This window comes from Astyanax mexicanus, chromosome 12 (assembly GCF_023375975.1).
Source record: "Astyanax mexicanus isolate ESR-SI-001 chromosome 12, AstMex3_surface, whole genome shotgun sequence".
Classification (NCBI taxonomy): Eukaryota; Metazoa; Chordata; class Actinopteri; order Characiformes; family Acestrorhamphidae; genus Astyanax; species Astyanax mexicanus.
Window position 1 is genome coordinate 687,407 of NC_064419.1, and position 19,744 is coordinate 707,150.

General features: G+C 37.7%; 1 protein-coding gene and 1 long non-coding RNA gene across 2 annotated transcripts in view; both read left to right on the forward strand.

Moving 5' to 3' along the window:
* The window catches only part of LOC125806220 (uncharacterized), a 148,656-nt gene that overhangs the window by 86,986 nt on the left and 41,926 nt on the right, over window positions 1–19,744 (forward strand). The window lies entirely within an intron of this gene.
* On the forward strand, window positions 11,961–18,091 carry LOC103029489 (4-galactosyl-N-acetylglucosaminide 3-alpha-L-fucosyltransferase 9-like). Its single transcript, XM_007229120.4, has 2 exons — window positions 11,961–12,225; window positions 15,760–18,091. Exon 2 carries the CDS (start codon window positions 15,768–15,770, stop codon window positions 16,878–16,880), a length of 1,113 nt encoding a protein of 370 aa, XP_007229182.3. The 5' UTR covers window positions 11,961–12,225; window positions 15,760–15,767; the 3' UTR covers window positions 16,881–18,091.

Below are 19,744 nucleotides of genomic sequence, written 5' to 3' on the forward strand. Positions count from 1 at the left end.
AGCTTATTTTTAAGCTCTTTAGAGAAGTGTTAGCACACACTTTTTAAAGGGTCAGAGAGTAAAAATCTGGAATGAATTCGGAATCAAAATGTTCAGAAAATAATTGTTTTACAAAACGGACTCATGTTTTTACTCATGTTGAGGAGGTTTACTCATGTTGATTATAAACTACTCATTAGGAACAGAACACTATTCTTATCCTCACTTTTTGTTAACTTTTAGTTTTTTAAAACATGATGTTCAAAATGATGTTGTTCAGCATTAAGAGAGTGAATAGAGTTACAGCAGGAGGTTTTTAGTTTTTCAAACTAAAGTTGAGAAAATAAGAGAAAAAGAACATTTATTAATATCATTATTTCATTATTTCATTTTATTTTATTTTTTGCATTCTCAGCCGAACATCTTCTCTTTTTTCATTTTTTTCTCTCGCAGATTCGCTGGTCCAAGCAGCGTCTGGCACCGCTTGGAGATCTGAAGGCATTTGTGAACACTTTGCTGTCAGTGAAGATGCAGGGCGATAACAGGTAAAGCAATTAGCCCGTCGCCGGCGTGTTTATCTTCGGCAATGACCGCCAAAATAAAAAAGAAGTCCCCCGCTTCAGCAGTCAGCTCAAATCCGGCGAGCTATTAGGGACTTTCAGCAGACTCATTTGGGGCGGCAAATAAGCAAATATGAACGTGTGGCTTCATTTTTCTACCCAATTAGGACGGCGTTTGTGCGTTTGTTACATTTTTAAAGCGTTCGGAGCGCCACTTTGGCGTGGGTAAGTGCTCTTCGGAGAGCGGCGGCACCATTTCGGGTGATTTGTTGCACAGATTGTCCGTGTCTTTGTGTGGGATGGGGCACTGACTCAGTGAATCCGGGGTGAGGGGAACCGGGCACCCCACGGTTTTAGCAAGTCTGCTGAATCTCTAATGAAAGGAAAGGGAGGGGCGAAACTGGCGAGGAGAGTGAGAAGAATGAAAACGAAAGTCAGGGGTGGGAAGGGAAGGGTAGAGCAGGAGGGAGGAGGGGGTTTTGTGGGGAGGTAGACGGAACAACACACCCCACCTCATCTGAATCATTTAAGCCGAGCCCAATTATAGATCAGATCTGCGGCAGAGAGGAGGGAAGCAGGTCATTTTTAAAGGCAACACAAATCAATGCGTGAGCCGACGGTAATCTGTCTGACAGAAAGGCCTCGGTGTGGGGATCATTACACCCCCTATCTGCGGCGCATTGCTGCAAAAAAGGCGCTGAGAGGAAACACAGAGCTGCCAGAACCGCTGTGCCGTCTGTATGATATGATATGAGGCTAATATAGGTTGCTCGTTTGTTAGCGGACGCTAGGCTGGAGAGCCCGCTCTGAAATGCTTAGGTTGGCTCTCTCTGAACTGCCTTGACCTGCCTCTGACCCCAGATATTTAAGTTATCTGATATATAATATTATGGTATTACGTTTTGGTGCACCTGAACGCCACCCTTCTTCACGTTTTTTTTCTGCATTTGCTTGTATTCTCCTGCTAATGCTGTGTGAGCGAGTGCAAGTGTGAGTTTGGGTGAGCTGTTGAACAGTGAGTTCATACAGAAGCCCAGCCGTTTTGAGGAAACGTCTAAATGGTGGGATATATCGATTCCTGCGGAGTTGAGCGTGCACAAGAATTCAAGAATTCATAACTGCATAGCCACAGATCTCTGAGTTGCCACAAAAAACAGAGAGTTAGCGTTAGCGCTAACTTTTGCTCAGACTGGACTGAAGATTGAAGTGGAGAGTTTTTAGGAAGTGATTGAAGTGGAGAGTTTTTTGTGGGGAGATTAAGGTGGAGGGTATTTAGGAAGAGATTGAGGTAGAGGGTTTTTGGGGGAGATTGATGTGGAGTTTTTTTTGGAAGAGATTGAGGTGGAGAGTATTTAGGAAGAGATTGAGGTGGTGTTTTTTTGGGAAGAGATGGAGGTTGAAGGTTTTTAGGAAGAGATTGAGGTGGAGGGTTTTTAGGAAGAGATTGAGGTCGAAGGTTTCTAGGAAAAGATTGAGGTGGAGGTTTTTTGGGGGAGATTGAGGTGGAGGGTATTTAGGAAGAGATTGAGGTGGACGTAATTTAGGAAGAGATTGTGGTGGAGGGTTTTTTGGAAGAGATTGAGGTCGAAGGTTTCTAGGAAAAGATTGAGGTGGAGGTTTTTTGGGGGAGATTGAGGTGGAGGGTATTTAGGAAGAGATTGAGGTGGACGTAATTTAGGAAGAGATTGTGGTGGAGGGTTTTTTGGAAGAGATTGAGGTGTAGGGTTTTAAAAGAGAGATTGAGGTGGAGGTTTTTTTGGGGGGGATTAAGGTGGAGGGTGTTTTTTGGGAGGTGGAGGCGGAGGTGGGGGCACACTGGCTTGGCTGTTTTTTTGGCTGCTTGCGTTCAGCCCCAGTATTCCCCCTCTGCTCCTGGTTGCCATCTGTCACGGTGCTGGTGTGAGCCGGGTGTCAGGAGCGATGCCGGCTCTGCTGGCTGCTTGCGTGGCAGCTGGAGTCATCGTGTGCCGTGTATTGGCAGGGGAGTACATTGATTTCCTGTCAGCACGTTTTTACATCTTATAACACGGAGGCCATGTTTCGCACCTGGGCTCGTGGGCCGTCTCTCTGTATTGTGATAATCTATCAGAATATGCTGGCCGGGCGGATCAGTTGTGATTATACAATCAGCTTTAAGGATGGTGCGCTGCGCGGGGAGGAGGTTTCCCAGCCCCTGGGACCTAATTAAGAAGAATTAAAAACAGGCATCTACTCTGCTGTTACGTATTGATTTATATTAAAGACCTCTGACTGCTTTCAGTAATACATCAGGCCACGTTCGATGGTGACCCTTTAGTCTTAATTATGGCGGAGATGTATGTAGCCAAAAACTAATGATAATAATTAGACTTAATAATAACTACATTTTTATTTAATGATAGCGTTATTGTTTGAAAATAGAGGTCAGTGGGTCTCTGAGAAATGCAAAACTATAATCAAACAACTGAGAAAGAAGAAATTGCCAACAAACTTGTGCGCTGTGTTCACTGTGTTCACTGTTTAAAGACCTTCAGCTCTGAGATCTTTCCTTTTTTCAGTTTTTGATTGGAGGAAAATTACTTTTTAATTTATTTAACAATGAATGAGCCTAAAAGAGCCACTGTACACTGTATCAACCATTTCTCTCTTTCAAAGAAATCATTATTATTTTCTTCACTATGTTAAGGAATAAATGAATAAATAAACAGTAAGATGGTTATTAAAGTATTTGATAAATGTTTCCTTTCTTGGATAGGATCGATTAATAAACTGGTGCTCCAAGAAATAAGTAAAAAAAACTAAAAAAAAGACAAAACAAGAACTAGGTATGTCAAGAACAGAGTCATAAACTCTCATGTATTTGTTGTGTGATTTGCTTTTGACCCTTTCTATATTTCTATATTTTAAAAGAATAGCCATAGTTATTACAGTAAGCGATTTTTTATTATTATTTATTTGTCAAAATATTTTAATTGGCGGCTTTAACCCTTTCAGTCCCTGCACCCATTAGAATGAACATGGTGTCACAGATTGAGGCCTGTTCTTTATCAGAATAGACATTTATTAGCCAATCAAACAGATTAACCCCGCCTACTGCATTGGAAAACAAAAAATCTGCACATTGACCTAAAGCATGGTAGCGTCCCAGCTAATGCAGCAGAATAAAAAACACCTTTTCAATCAGTTTTTTTACAGATAATTTGTAAGAATTTATATAAATACACATTAGAATTATTTAGTAAACATTAAAAAAATGTTAAACAAACTAGAAACTGTTTTCTACTTTAGATTCTTCTTCTTCTTCTTCTTCTTCTTCTTCTTCACACACTCAGCTTATCCAGACCCTGTAGGGCTGCAGTACTGCCAATAGAATAGGTCTCTCTGGAGCAGATGAATTGAACATTAATTATTGGCCTGATGCCTAAAACCAGGCTACAGCCAAGAGCAGTGTAACTGTGTTCTCTGAATGATGCTGCTCCATCTAACACTTCTGGGATCTGAAACTTAAATAAAATTACATTGAGCAGAGAAAGCATTGAATACACTGGGTTTTACTGTCTGCAATCAAATAAAATTTCAAAGAAAATGAAAGAAACTTCCATTCTTCCAAGAAACTCTAAACTTTTATCGTTTCTCATTTTGTAGCTCTTAGTAATACGTTCTATTTGATGTTAATCAATCATAAATATTAAATGAAAGTCAAATGTATTTTTTGCATACTGTTGCAGTATACATTACTCCATATATTATATTATATTCTTATTAAAGTCTCTGTTTATGCTCATCATTGTCGGATATGTGCAGTTATTGATTGTGAACAGTAGAGGGCAATGTCCTAACAAGACTTACACAAGAATTACAATATACTGAACTGTAGAATACAGAACACCAAAGAGCCACAACATTAAAACCAGTAACAGGTGAAGTGAATGATATTGATGATCTGGTTTCAGGATATTAGGTGTATATATATTAGGAAGCGAGTGAACAGTCAGTTCTTGAAATTGATGTTAAAGCAGAAAAAAATGACAAGTTTAAAATCTAATGAATAGAGTAAACCTGCAGGGAAGAATATTGGTTGGTAAATTCTGTAAAACTGACAGAGAGAAAGAGAAAGAAGGAGACTGAGAAAGAAAGAAAGAAAGAAAGAAAGAAAGAAAGAAAGAAAGAAAGAAAGAAAGAAAGAAAGAAAGAAAGAAAGAAAATAGTGATGAGAGAGACTGAGACTGAGTGAGAGACTTAAAAGGAGATAAAGACAGACTGAGAGGGGGGGAGAGAGAGTGAGAGAGAAAGAGGCTAAGAGAGAGAGAGAGAGAGAGAGAGAGACAGAGACAGCGAGAAAGAAAGACTGAGAGAGAGACTGAAAGAGAGAAAGAAAGAAGGAATAAGGGACTGAGAGAGAAAAAGAGACTGACTGAGAGAGATGAAAGAGACTGAGAGACAGACTGAGAAAGAGAGAGAGAGAGAGAGAGAGGGGTGAGAGAGACCTTTACATTGAGGGACGATATAGAAAGTGAGATATGGTCTGTTATTCTTTTTCCATAGACAGCTTCTTTGTGTGTGTGTGTGTGTGTGTGTGTGTGTGTGTGTGTGTGTGTGTGTAATAGACTGGAGAGAGACAGAGATCTACGGTCTGGAACAGGACAGTATCCCGGTCCCCATTGATCTGCTTCATTTTTCACGTCCTGCTGCTCCGGACCCCGGGCTCCGGGCCTCTGCTGAGGAACAGACCGGCGAAACACTGCGTTATGAATATGAAACAGAGAACACACACTCAGGGGACACGACTCAGATCCTACCAGAGAGAGAGAGAGAGGGAAAAGAGAGAGAGAGAGAGGGAGTGACAGAGATAAATGGATGCACTTCGCATAAAGATCTCATTATCACGTTTGATTAATTCCGAATCGTATTTCTTTAAAAGCGCCGGCGAGTCGACAGAGCCCGACTTTACTCCACGTAAATCAGAGCTCTGTGCAAACAGACGGCTTTATTCACGTCTGAGTGTTTTTTCTGTTTGAGAGAAATACTGCAATCTTGCATCGTTTGCTGTAGAGAAAACTCCCGTTTGTCCTTTGTCAGCACAAAACACTTGGATATGAAGCTTTTCACTCCTGAGTAGCAGCAAATCTCCAGTGCGTCCCCCTGAGACAGGAAACGCACGGAGGTCCCTTCCCCTCTCCTCTCGCTCATCATCATCAACACCCCCCCCCCCCCCCCCCTTACTCCAGCACTGCTCCACATTTCATCAATTATTCAAATTCAGCACAGAGAGAGGGAGAGAGAGAGAGAGAGGGAGAGAGAGAGAGAGAGAGGTGAAGGTGTGTAGTTCACACAGCAGATAAAACTACAGCAGGTAAAAGCCGATCTGATGTTAAACAATAAAATTCACATTGAGTCCAATACATTTAATTTAAATCTAGATCTGATTTTTGTCTCATCTAGATTGTGTCCCGATTAATTTTTGATAATCTGGACAATAATCTGGTGCTTCTCTTCTTCTCTCGTACCCACACTGTATTTCCTGATGCAGCTGTGCAGCTATAGCTGCAAAAAAAAAAAACAGCAAAAGCAAACCACCTGTCCTTTTTTTTTTCTCCTCCTGGACCTGAGCATGAACTTCAGAGCAGCTGTTTACTCCCCACTCCAGCAAAAGATGCTCCACATATGAGCTGCTAACTCTACATCCATTTCCCTTTATAAAGCTACGAGTCTCTCCTCTCTCTAATATGAGGGGTTTTGTTGTTGGTGAAGAAGGAGACGTTTATACAGGTATCAATGTGCAGCATGTGAGACGATTCAGAAACAGATTCCGTGTTCACATTACACACAGATACAGATCACTGACAAGATAGACAAATCCAATCTGAAAAAAAAATCTGATTTGAGCATTGTGGTTTGTAATGTGAATATAGCCTTAGTTGGGTAGGCTACATACATAATGTACGTCTTATGTCACTAATGCGATGCTGTTGTTGCTGAATCCTATCCAATTCTCACAGCAATGCTCCAAAAACTAGTTTAAAGTTTTCTGTTTTTGTTACTCCAACAAAAACCAGCTTAAACATCTTCAATACCCTTGATTTTGAAAAAAAGTAAAGCTAATGCCAGGCTTTAGTTAGAATTAATAATTTATAGCAGTGGAACTGTGTTCTCTGTAATTGTGGAGCTCAGTTTAATACTTTTGAGTTTTTGAGTTGGGGATAAGGTAGAGTAATGATAATCCAACATCCTGACCTCACTCATCTTCTTATCTCTTATCTCTTATTGCAGTCAAATCCTCACAGCAATGCTAAAAAAAAGCTAAGCTAGAAAGCCTCACATTGAAAATAGAGACAGGTACTCCAACAAAAGCTGAATAAACTCTATTAGCTATTTTAAAACAGCTAATATAAGATCTCTGGCAGCTGTATGATGGGTTCTCCTGGCCTGCTCTCAGGTTTGATTATATTTCTGTTATATTCTCTCCTCCTCCGTGCTTCTGTCATCTGGATCTCCTGCTCTGGTCTCGGTTCTGTAGAACTCCTGCACACTATGGGATGGAAATCATATTACTGTAAAAGCACACGTGGTGAGAAAGCGGAGAGACCGGGTCTGACAGGCGAAAACACACCTCGTAGAAAAGGCGCCATTAGAAAATGACACGGGAAGCCGTGGTTTATTCCACCGCCGCTGCAGCAGCATCAGCGGCGCACGCTCAACTTTCTTAACTTTATAGCAGGAGCACAGCAGATGTTTGTTACCGTTTCTGTCAGTAAGGACATTAGCTGAGGAGCTGGGACAATTAGGCTCCTATTAGCCGTAGCCGCAGCGCTAGCATCCCGCGTGTATAATGAGCAGCGCGGTGGCGACGGCGGCGGCGGCGTTTTAGCTGAAGTTGACATGCGGAGTGGTGTAATGAGCTTGGCTGGCGCCGGCCCGCGCCAGGTGCGTGATGAGTGTTTAATAGGGTCCGTTTTGGGCCTGACGGGAGGAGAGGACCTCTGCTCTGCTCTACAGCGCAGTTATCAGGACAAAACTCTCTGCGTTCCCGCAGGTAATTGGCTCTCCTTCATCAGCAGGTCCTTCAACAGCTCATACAAGCGAGTGTCACACGCAGAGGACATCTGGAAGAGACGCCAGTGAACCAGCTTTATGAGGAGGGATGAGGAAGGGCAGAATGGGGTTAAGCAAATGATAAAAATCCCAGTATGAATTTAGAGATGGGATGGGGGATAAGTTGGCACAAGGAGATCTTTCGATTTATAATTAGTGACAGACTCTGATAAGACTTAAAATCTGAATGAATGCATGAATTAATGAATGAATGAATAAAAGAATGACGTTACCCCTTCATTCTCAAAATACCATATCCATATTCATATAATGCAAAAATAACTCAATCATCTCCTTCTTAAAATAACCACTTTGGGCTAAATCATTTTTGCCTAAATCACCTCCCATGATGCTGCTTGGCCACCTGTGGTAAAACTTCCTACACCATCAGTTGATCAGATCATTTGATTCTACTTTTATTGTGATATTCCATATTTGAGTAATTTTCTAATCTACATTATGGCAAGAACTTTGCGATTAAGCAAATACTTAATAATCCAAAAAAGTTTGAAAGTGTCCTCAAGTGTCCATCAAAACATTATGATGAAACTGGCTCTCATCAGGACAGCCCTAGGAAAAGAAGAGCAAGAGTTTCCTCTGTTGTATGGATGATTTTAGGATTGTCACACCTTCCAATTCCTTAAAACCATTTTTCGCTTTCATGAACTCTAACTCCCAGAATGCTCTTCTAAATCATGTCAGCTGGCAGCCAATCAGCACCTGATTTGTATATCAGCCTCACCTGAGTTCTGATTCTACTCAGCTGTTAAACCTAGCATAACAACCAGTCTTGTTTGTTCAGCCTGTTGTTTCAGAAGCATATTGAGCATTACTTCTTTAAGCGTCTGTTTCTGTATATGATCTCTGATTTTGTCTTGCCTTTTTGCTTGTTTACCTTGATGTTTTCCTGCCCTTTTGAGTGTGTTTCGACTCGATGTTTCGATGTTTTGGTAAGGCTTGTCTCTGTTTTTTTATGTTAGCCTGTACTCTGACTTTGTTTTTTTTTGGTTCTGCACTGTATATTATTCTAGTATCAATTAACAATGCAGAAACAATAAAATTAAATTAAAACAATGAATAAAAAGGTGTAACCACCTTTTGGCTGGTACTGTAAATATATATATATATATATATATAAGGGTAACTGGTTATGCAATACATCTGTGTCATGACTGTAAACAGTGTGATAGCAGGATTGCTGTGTGGGTGTGTTTTTTATAGGTTTACTGGGTTTGCAGTTCTATAGTTAAACAGTGACGTGTTTCAGGGAGTGCTGGGGGGGGGTCTAAGTTTATCAGTTCTATAGATAAGTCTATTGGTTTGGACCTTTGTCTACCAGTTCCTCAAAAAAAATCAACCAGTTATTTTATACAATGTATATATTATCTGTTAAAAATGTAACTAATGTAATTTTAAAAAATACTATTATTAAATGTTTTTGTGAACAATATATCGTCCCAAAAAATATTTTGATAAATTTTATTATTGTCATTTTAAGAGCATTTAATTTCTTAAAATGACTTTTCGAAAGGCCAAAACATTTTTCAAGAACTTCAAGTGCAGTCACCACAAAGACCATCAAAAACATTATAAGGATGAAGCTGGCACTCATCAGGACCGCCCCAGGAAAATGAAGAGCGAGAGTTTCCTCTGTTGTACAGGATAAGTTCATCAGAGTAACCAGCCTCAGAAACCTTGAGTTAACAGAGTATTTTGGTGTGTTACACTAACACTAAATAAAAAACAAAAACAAAAATAATAATTATAATAATTAATAAAAATAAATAAATAAAAGTAAGAACAATAAAAATTAATGTAATAAAATAATTGATAAACTCAGTAAAGGGTTTTTATGTTCATGTTTAAGTGCTTTAAGTCCTGCTGCTGTGACCCAGTGATAATGCAGTAGAACACAGACACAGAGTTACAGGTGTCAAACTAAACTTTTATGTTTTAATGCTTAACTTTTATTGGTTATTTGCACTCTTAGAGACAGTTAACCACAGCGGTTAGGGCCAGTTCACTGACTAAAAAAAGGTTTTCTTTATTATGCAGAACACCTCTGTTCACTATGGGTGCAGCAGGAAATAGTGACTTCCTGAAGAGCTTCGTTTTCAAGAGAAACAGAAGTGTTAAACGTCGCTGCTGCAGCTCTGTAGTGCTGCAGAAATACTGAAATGGCTTTACTCTACAGTCAGCTCTGTTTCTATTATATCTATACAGCTCTGGAAAAAAATAAGAGACCACAGGTTCTCTGATTTTGCTATTTATAGGTTTATGTTTGAGTAAAATGAACATTGTTGTTTTATTCTATAAACTACAGACAACATTTCTCCCAAATTCCAAATAAAAATATTCTCATTTAGAGCATTTATTTACAGAAAATGAGAAATGACTGAAAGAACAAAAGAAAGATGCAGAGCTTTCAGACCTCAAATAATGCAAAGAAAACAACAAGTTCATATTCATAAAGTTTTAAGAGTTCAGAAATAATCAATATTTGGTGGAATAACCCTGATTATTTTAATCACAGTTTTTATACATCTTGGTTCTCATGCATGTTCTCTTCCACCCTCCACCAGTCTTACACACTGCTTTTGGATAACTTTATGCTGCTTTACTCCTGGTGCAAAAATTCAAGCAGTTCTGCGTTTTTCAGGTTTGATGGTTTGTGATCATTCATCTTCCTCTTGATTATTATATTCCAGAGGTTTTCAATTTGGTGAAATCAAGGAAAAATTATCAATAAGTGGTCTCCAGCTCGTTTCCATGGAGATCCACGTAAAAACAACAGCGAGTGGAAATGGAGGTGTAACATGGTGGAGGAGGCAGGATGCAAGTGCAAGTCTTTTTTATTATCCATATTTAAACTAACAAAGAAAGGAACACTAGAGAGTATAAAAAGAAAAGGTAACTAAAACAAAACACTATGAAACAGAGGATAAACTAAAATACTGAACCAAACAAGGAAACTAAGCAAACAAAGAAACAAACTAAATAAAGAAAACCTGAGACACTGAGGACAAACAACACAACAGGTCTGAGGCTAAACAAAACATTTAAACACGATCTGGAAAGATTAACGAACACGGTCAAACAAAAAGCGCGACAGAGAACAATGGATCACATGAGGTATTTATACACAGGCACACACTAGGGACACCTGTGGAAGTAATGAGGGGGCGGAGTTACGAATGAGACACAAGGTGACAACACTAATGGCTTGGGCAGGGCTAGGGCGGGGCTAGGGCGGAGACAGAACAATAACAAAACAATGCCATGTGCTCAAAAAAGCACATGGCTGGAAACACAAGACAGGAAAACAGGGCAGGAGCACAGAAAACCAAAAGAGGGAAAAACACAGGACAGACACAGGCTAATATGTGACAGGAGGAGCTACTGAACTCTTTTTCTAGTTATTATGATGATGATGAAAGTGCGAACGTGCTGTGTGTAAGTGTGTATAAATACACTGCATGCTTTACTACAGACAAAGGCTTTGGAAATTCTATTTAATATCCACACATTTTTTCATTTTTTTAGTTTCTTGGTTACATTTTTCCAATACAAATTGTTCACTTGACCTTAAACATAAGCCAGAAAAATCTGGAGGCGTACTGAAATGCCTTTAATTCAGCCATGCCTCACATTTACCTAAAGCTCTGGAAGAGTGGTGGGATCAGTAAATCAGTAAATTATGATTCAACACTGACCTCCACTGGACTTCCAGAGCAGGAGCACATGGTGGTGGGTGTTTCCACCAAGTACAGAACAGTTTAACAGATTTCTACGGTGGCCGAGAAAGCCCAACGCAGTGCAAATTGAAAAGCGCTGCAAAAGCACAAACCACATCCATCAAAATTACAACACAGGCGCAGCAAATAGAAAAACGCACTGCAACTACAACCACAACACAACGGAATTTTCCCGGGGGACCTCAAAAGATACTGTACCAGCTGCGTCTTCAGTAATGTCTCGGACTTCACTATGTGTACAAAGGACAATAAGTGGCAAACAAGCCGTTTTGTGAAGCAGAACTTTTAATAATATGCACACAACCGTGGTAATCACAGGTAATAAACATAACTTACTTTTCAGAAGCTTGTTTGCCACTTATTGTCCTTTGTATACAGCTGGTACAGCATCTTTTAAGGTCCCCCGGGAAAATTCCGTTGTGTTGTGACTCACTTCTGTTGTGTTGTGGTTCTATTTGCAGCGCGTTTTTCTATTTGCTGCGCCTGTGTTGTAATTTTGATGGATGTGTTTTGTGCTTTTGCAGCGCTTTTCAATTTGCACTGCGCTGGGCTTTCTCGGCCACCGTAGATTTCTCTGTATGTCTCCACCGATACCCGTCTTTAGAAAGATCAACACAGGCCTCCTTCCTGCTGTTTTGGCCAATAGCAAGTTAGTAAAGCCGTGTTAAAGATATTTACCCTGCAGATTTGTTCATTTGCTGAAGGCCACACCTCTTCACAGGGGAAACTGTGCTGTAATTCTTCTTGAAGATAAGAACGGGAAGGGTGAGTGTACAGTCTATGTTGGGCCTTCCTGTGAGTTCATTTCACACATCCTGGAGCGAGCAACGTTAAGATCAGATCTGTGAGGAGGACAGCGTGTGAGTACAACTTTACAACTTTACAACTAAGTGTTTAATTGGAAGAGAGCTGTATAATCTAATGGGAATTAATGTGAGAGCATTTATGTATTTATGATGTGTTTGAGTTACTGAGCTTACGGAAACTCAACAGCGTTGCGTAATTCAGGAGTAATATCTGTAATCTGTAAACGGGAATTTAGTTACATATTAGTTATTTGAGTTATTTGAGTTATTTGGGGAATTTGGTTTTAGTGACTTTTAATTCTTTGGTAAAATGTTTCCACCCAAGTGAAAAAGAAGTATATTAAAGTATACTAATTATTATTATGCTATAGTGCACTAAAGTGTTCTTGTAGCCACTTTATTATTAATCAGTATATTTAGTACAACTTTACAACTTTAACAAGGTTGAGGTTTAAATTGGAAAAGAGCTGTAGAATGTAGAATCTAATGGGAATTATTATGAGAATATTTATGACTCTATAATAGAGTTTCTGGGCTGCCGGAAACACCACAGTGTTATGTATTTCAGGAGTAATATCTATAATCTGTAAACTGCAGGTTTGTCAAATTACATTTGAGTTATTTGAGTTATTTGAGTAAGTTGGGAAATTTTGTTTTAATGACTTTTAATTGTTTGGTAAAATCCATTCCACCATAGTGAAAAAGAAGTATATAATAAAGTTTACTAAGCATTATTATACTATAGTGCACTAAAGTGTTCTTGTAGCCACTTTATTATTATTAATCAATATATTTAGTACAACTTTACAATTTTAACAAGGTTGAGGTTTAAATTGGAAGAGAGCTGTAGAATCTGGAGTCTAAAGAGAATTAATGTGAGAGTATTTATGACTCTGTATTTGAGTTTCTGGGTTTACAGAAACACCACAGCAATACGTAATACAGGAGTGTAATCTGTAATCTGTAATCTGCAGGTTTGTCAAATTACATTTGAGTTATTTGGTTTTGGTGACTTTTAATTGTTTGGTAAAATCTGTTCCTCCCAAGTGAAAAAAGTAGATTAAAGTAAAATAAGCATTATTATACCATAGTGCACTAAAGTACTAAAGTGTTCTTGTAGCCACATTATTATTAATCAATATATTTAAAGAGAGCTAAAATGGAACAACGTTTTGGTACTTAATTTAATTATACTTTTATTGTATAAAAATAGTACAAAAGTCCTAATTAAATTGTGCTAAGTGTACTTAACTGTACTAAAATGGAACTATTTTAAAAATACTTATTGTAAGTAACATTTAAACATTTAAAGTACTTTATGTATATAATTCCATATTTTTAATATGCTTAGAGTGAAATTATAATACATTTAATTACGAGTATTACAACTGTATCACTATTATATTATACACCAGGTATATTAGAAATGTACTTATTTATTTTTGCATTATAATTATAATTACAGAGCATTGAAATACTTTATTTTACCTGCTATATTATTGTAATACCTAAATATATTTTTAATTTAATTACTATATTTTACCAATGTAGTAATTTAATTTACTTTCTTAAAAAGTAAAACAAACTGTCACGTCTTAGCCCTGTCTCATGTCTCTGTGTGTCTTCCCCACGTGACCTGTGCCTCTCTGTGTCTCCTGTCAGTAGATTTCCACCATGTGTTTCTCATTTGTAGCTCCGCCCCTTCCCCAGGTGTTTCCTCTTCTAGTGTGTTTTATGTTACTATAAATAGCCCTCCTCTGCCACCTTGTCCTCCGTCGGTCTTTGCACCTTCACCTGTTGTCTGTCTCTCTGTGTTTCTCTGTGTTTCATAGCCCTGGTTCTTGCTCCGTGTTTATTTCTTGTTTAGTTTTCTAGTTTCCTGTTTCTTCCTCGTTTCCCCAGTTCCCTGCTTAGTGTTTAGTTCATTTCTGCTTAGTTTATTTATTATTGTCTAGCCTAGTTTTTCCCTGTCTAGTATTAGCTTCTTGTTTGTTTTCCCTTGTAAATATATATCCCTGCCCTGTTTAGTTTTGTTTATCTTCTTGGTTATTCTTGGTAGTTTCTAGTTTCTTTGTGTTCTTACCTCGTTTGTTTCTTTGTTTATTTACTCCCTGTTTGTTTATCATTAGTACTTCTTGTTTTGCTTAGTTTATGTTCTCTAGTCTTACTGGTTTGTTTTGGTTATTGGTTATTTGTTTATCTAGTTTCATTTATTTGGTTCACTCCTTGTTCCTTGTATATATCTCCCTGTTCCGTATTTAAGTGTTTACTTGTTTCTTGTTTCTTTGTTACTTGTTATTTATTTATTAAATGATTATTTATTGATTTCACCCTACCTGCACTTGTGTCCGCTTTCCTCGTCACCCTGCCTGGGTATTCCTGACACAAACATGATACATTGTACTTTATGTGAATTACTGTAACGGCTGTTTTTAACATACTTTGCTCAATATGTACAAAAGTATATTTGGAAATATTGGAAGTATTTTAGAAGTATACTGAATTACATTAAACTAAAAGTGTATTTCATAGTAGTCTATTTATTTAAAATACACTATAGTGTACTTTTTAAAAAGTAAGATAATAAGTTTACATTCAAACATTTGATGAAAGCATAACTTTAATGTACTTTAAATATATTTTAGGTAAGTACATGAATCTGTTTCTCAACATTTCTCAATATTTTTTAAGTAAAATTAAGTAAATTTACAAAAGGCTTATTTATTACATGTTTATAAATAGTTTATAAAGGAGTTTGTTGTTATTATTAAACATTAATAAACAGATTTATTAAATAGTGATTCTACACTTAGTTACTGTAAATCCTGTAAATCCTCAGATCTTTCTTATAATGCATATATTTTTATTACAGTCTTTTCCATCAATTAGCATTAACATGGATTATTTTATCATTATTTATTCAGTTATTTAATCCAAATCATGATATATACTAAATAACATGTCAAATGACTTTATATATCTTTTTTTTTTTTTTTACCACTGACTGGTCAGCATTATATTATCTACTGTGAGATCTGAGGTTTCGACACTAGAAAAAAAAATGTGTGGTGACTAGTTGGTTAACAACAGGTCAGAACAGGCCACTGTTTCCTTTTCTATTTACTGCTTATTAATAGACTTAAATAATTTACAAACCTAATTAATAAGCATTAATAAACTCCTTTACAAAATATTTTAGGTCCGTTTTTAAGGAGCCTTATTTTAAAGTGATACCATCAATATCTGTGATATTAAATGATTAAAAACTGAGACTATACCATACAAAAGCGTGTAAAATGTGTAAAGTTCTCATGTTTTACGCGTTTAAAACAGCCTTAATAAAACAGACATTGAAATGAAAACATTTTAAACATTTTATTTTAAACGTATTCTCTTCATCAAATTAAGAAAAGATAATAAATATAAATGACAAAACTCATAAAAAAATGTCAACCATATTTTTTTGAGACTTTAAACATTGAATGGGGTCAAATTGGCCCCTTAAAGATAATAGGAGGGTTAAAGGTGTTCACTAAATGGATTATGTGTAATAATTTATTTTATTTTCTGAAATTTTCTTTTTCGTAGGAAATACGATGCCACCCAGTCTTCTGAATGGAACCGTACGATACAGTGTGGTCAGTGCAGGTATCATCAGTGTGACCTTCGTTCTTTACCTCTTCTGTTTTCCGAACTCTCAGCCTTTATGTCCGCCTCAGTACGCCCAGACTGTTCCGTTACCAGAGAAAAGCTCTCTGAGCGAAGCTCCCAAAAGCGAAAAGACGCCTCCCAAGCCCATCGTTTTACTGTGGTTCTGGCCTGAGAACTTCAGGTTCAGCTTTAGTGACTGCAAGACCCTGATGGACATCGACGGCTGCTCGCTGACGGACGACAGGTCTTTGTACAGCGAGGCTGACGCTGTTCTGATCTTCCACAAGTCTATAAAACACGACTCGTCCAACCTCCCCCCGTCTCCTCGTCCTCCCGCCCAGCGCTGGATCTGGTTCCATGTGGAATCCCCAACGAACACAATCAAGATCCCGGGTCTGGAGAACCTCTTCAATCTCACGCTGAGCTACAGGCTGGATTCGGATATTCTGGTGCGATACCAGCTGTTCGTCAGAGAAACCCCTGAGGAACACTTCGAGATGCCCAGAAAGGACAAGCTGGTTTGTTGGATTGTGAGCAACAACAATCCGTACACTGGAACCGGATTGAGAACCAAGTATTTCAACGAGCTTCGAAAATACATAAAAATAACTTTATTTGGGAAGGCCTATGGGTCCTTCTTAAAATACGAGGACTACTATCCCACCATATCCAGCTGCAAATTCTACCTAGCCTTCGAGAACTCCATTCACAGAGACTACATCACCGAAAAGTTCAACGCCCCGCTCGCCGCCGGAACTGTTCCCGTAGTTTTAGGACCTCCCAGACAAAACTACGAAAACTTTGCTCCGAGCAACGCTTTCATTCATGTGGATGATTTTCCAACTCCGAAGGAACTGGCTGAATATCTGCTTCGGTTAGACAAAGACGATAATCTTTATCGCAGTTATTTTCAGTGGAGGAGACATCTAGAGGCAAAACCTCACTTTGTGCTACAAAACCAGGAGTTTATAAAGCCCATCTGTACGGCCTGTGATTATATAGGAAAACACAATGAGTACAGAGCTCCAACCAACATCTACAAGTGGTATTTCTCATGATGCATAAAACCATAAATAAATAAAACATAAAAACACTTAAAGCCAGAGATACACAACATGATTTTTCCTCAAAAGAGTCTACACTCAACCCCGTCACATTTAACCCAGTCTCGTTCAATCCTGTCGCGTGCAACCCCGTTAAACTCAATCCTGTTACGCTTAACCCTGCAACACGTAACCGCGTCACACTCAATTAAGTCGCAATCAACCTCATAAAATTAAAATCTGTCACACTCAACCGTGTCACAGTCAACTCTGTCACAATCAACCCCATCATAGCCAGTCCTGTCATAGTTTATCCCATCACATTTAACCCTGTCACACTCAACCCCGTCACATTCAATTCTGTGACACTCAACTCCGTCACACTTAACGCTCAATCCTGTTACACTTAACCCTGCCACACGTAACATTATCACACTCGACCCCATCACACTTAACCCCGTCACATTAAACCCTGTCACATTCAACTCCGTCACATTCAAACCTGTTATACTCATCCCCGTTATACTCAACCCCATCACATGCAACCTTGTCACACTCAACCTTGTAACACTCAATCCTGTCACACTCAACCCTGTCACACTTAACCCCGTCCAACTCAACCCCATCACACTCAACCCTATTACATTCAACCCCGTCACACGCAACCCTGTCACATTTAACCTCGACACACTTAACCCCATCACATTCAACTCCGTCACACGCAACCCTGTCACACTCAACCACTCAACATCAACACACTAAACCCTGTTGCCATCAACTTTGTGACACTCAATCTTGTCACACTCAACTCCGACACACTTCACCCCGTCACAGTCATTTGACCGATCACGCTCAAGCCCATCATACTCAATCCTGTCACATGAAACCCGTCACACTGTAGCAGCAGTTATAATCTTGTAGATAAGGCGAGGCTAAAGGTTGGAGTCTGTTCTGTACTCAAGGAATATCATGCTCCTCACATCAGTATTTTTATGGCATTGACTTGAAATCTGAAACTGTTAAAACTCTTATTTTGTTTTGAGTTTTTTAGTTTTAAAATGTAAACTGGTACTTGTGTTTTGCATTACTGTATGCTGTAAAAATTCTCTAACTTAAATTCTAAGGTTTATCAATTATTTTTATGTTTAAGAAAGGTTTACTTTTTATATAAAATAAAAAAAACATAACAATAAACAACAATAAAATTTAGGATGAGTCAGCAAGTGTGGAAAATTCTTTTTTTCTATTGCACATGTTAATTATTTTAACAGTGTAGTAAGCATGAATAAATAAGTTTATATATAAATAACCACATACAGTATCATTTATTGTCTCTTTTGCTCTGTAAAATTTAATAAGCTGAATTTACTTAAAAGAATTTGGGAAACTTCTGAAAGATTGCCCTGAAAAAGTTACCGGTCATTCTCAAGACATGTTAAACATTTAGATGTACTTAAAATAGATTTTTACTAAATCTATTTGTTTTGCACTGCCTTTATACAGCACAGAAATCTTAATATTAAAGGTTAATATAACTACTGGTTCTTGGCATAATATATTTGCATAAGGGATATGTCCCACCACAACTAATTCACCATCAGCAGCTCTTTAAAAAATTAATAGACCATTTTAGTTTCTGAATTAGGTTTATGTTTGAGTAAAATGAACATTGTTGTTTTATTCTATAAACTACAGACAACATTTCTCCCAAATTACAAATATAAATATTCTCATTTAGAGCATTTATTTACAGAAAATGAGAAATGACTGAAATAACAAAAAAGATGCAGAACTTTCAGACCTCAAATAATACAAAGAAAACAAGTTCATATTCATAAAGTTTTAAGAGTTCAGAAATAATCAATATTTGGTGGAATAATCCTGGTTTTTAATCACAGTTTTAATTTCATGCATCTTGGCATCATGTTCTCCTCCACCAGTCTTACACACTGCTTTTGGATAACTTTATGCTGCTTTACTCCTGGTGTAAAAATTCAAGCAGTTCAGTTTGGTGGTTTGATGGCTTGTGATCATCCATCTTCCTCTTGATTATATTCCAGAGGTTACTTTTTAAAAGTAATAAAAGACTAATAAAAGCTTAATTTGGGATAAAATACAGGTACATTTTACAGGTAAATTATTTTTGACAAAAAAAAATTTAACTGATATATGTTGCACTGGCACACACACACACACACACACACAGTCTTTACAGTGTGGGAAATAGTGCAGATGTCTCTGCTGTTCTGAGCTCTTTCTGTTTCTAGATCCTGTTTCTTGCTCTCTGTTTCCTTCTGCTTTTGCCCTTTATTCTGGTTTATGCTGGTGGTTTTATTGCTATTTGCTCATCTGTGATGCCTTCAGGTGTTAGACTGTTCTTAATCCAGCAACGATGCATCCCTTTATGCCACAGGAGTTAAATACTGTAAACTCATTTACCATTATTATAAACACTAAATAGTAATGCATGATATTAAGTAAATATGAATGGACGTACAGTGGTATGAAAAAGTGTTTTTTTTTGCATGTTTGTCCCTCTTAAATGCTTCCAACAAATTTAAATATTATTCTAAGACAACATAAGTAAAAACAAAATGCAGTTTTAATTAAGTTTTTTTTATTATTAATATACATAAAACCCAAACCTACATGGACCTGTCTGAAGAAGTGGGCTTAAAAGTGCTAAATCATTAATTCATTTCATTTCAAAGCCAAATCTTATAGTTTTATAAAATCACAGGAAGAGTAGATATTATAAATATATTTATATTTATATTATATTTATAAATAATATATATTGGTAAACAATAGTTTGGAGAGATTTAAAGGCACCACAACTAGAGGATTTCTGAAAGGTTTGTCTCACCACCAGAGAGAGC

Bases quoted from the DNA above. Each gene is read 5' to 3' on its own strand.
- LOC103029489 (XM_007229120.4), top strand. From the start codon at position 15,768: ATGCCACCCAGTCTTCTGAATGGAACCGTACGATACAGTGTGGTCAGT.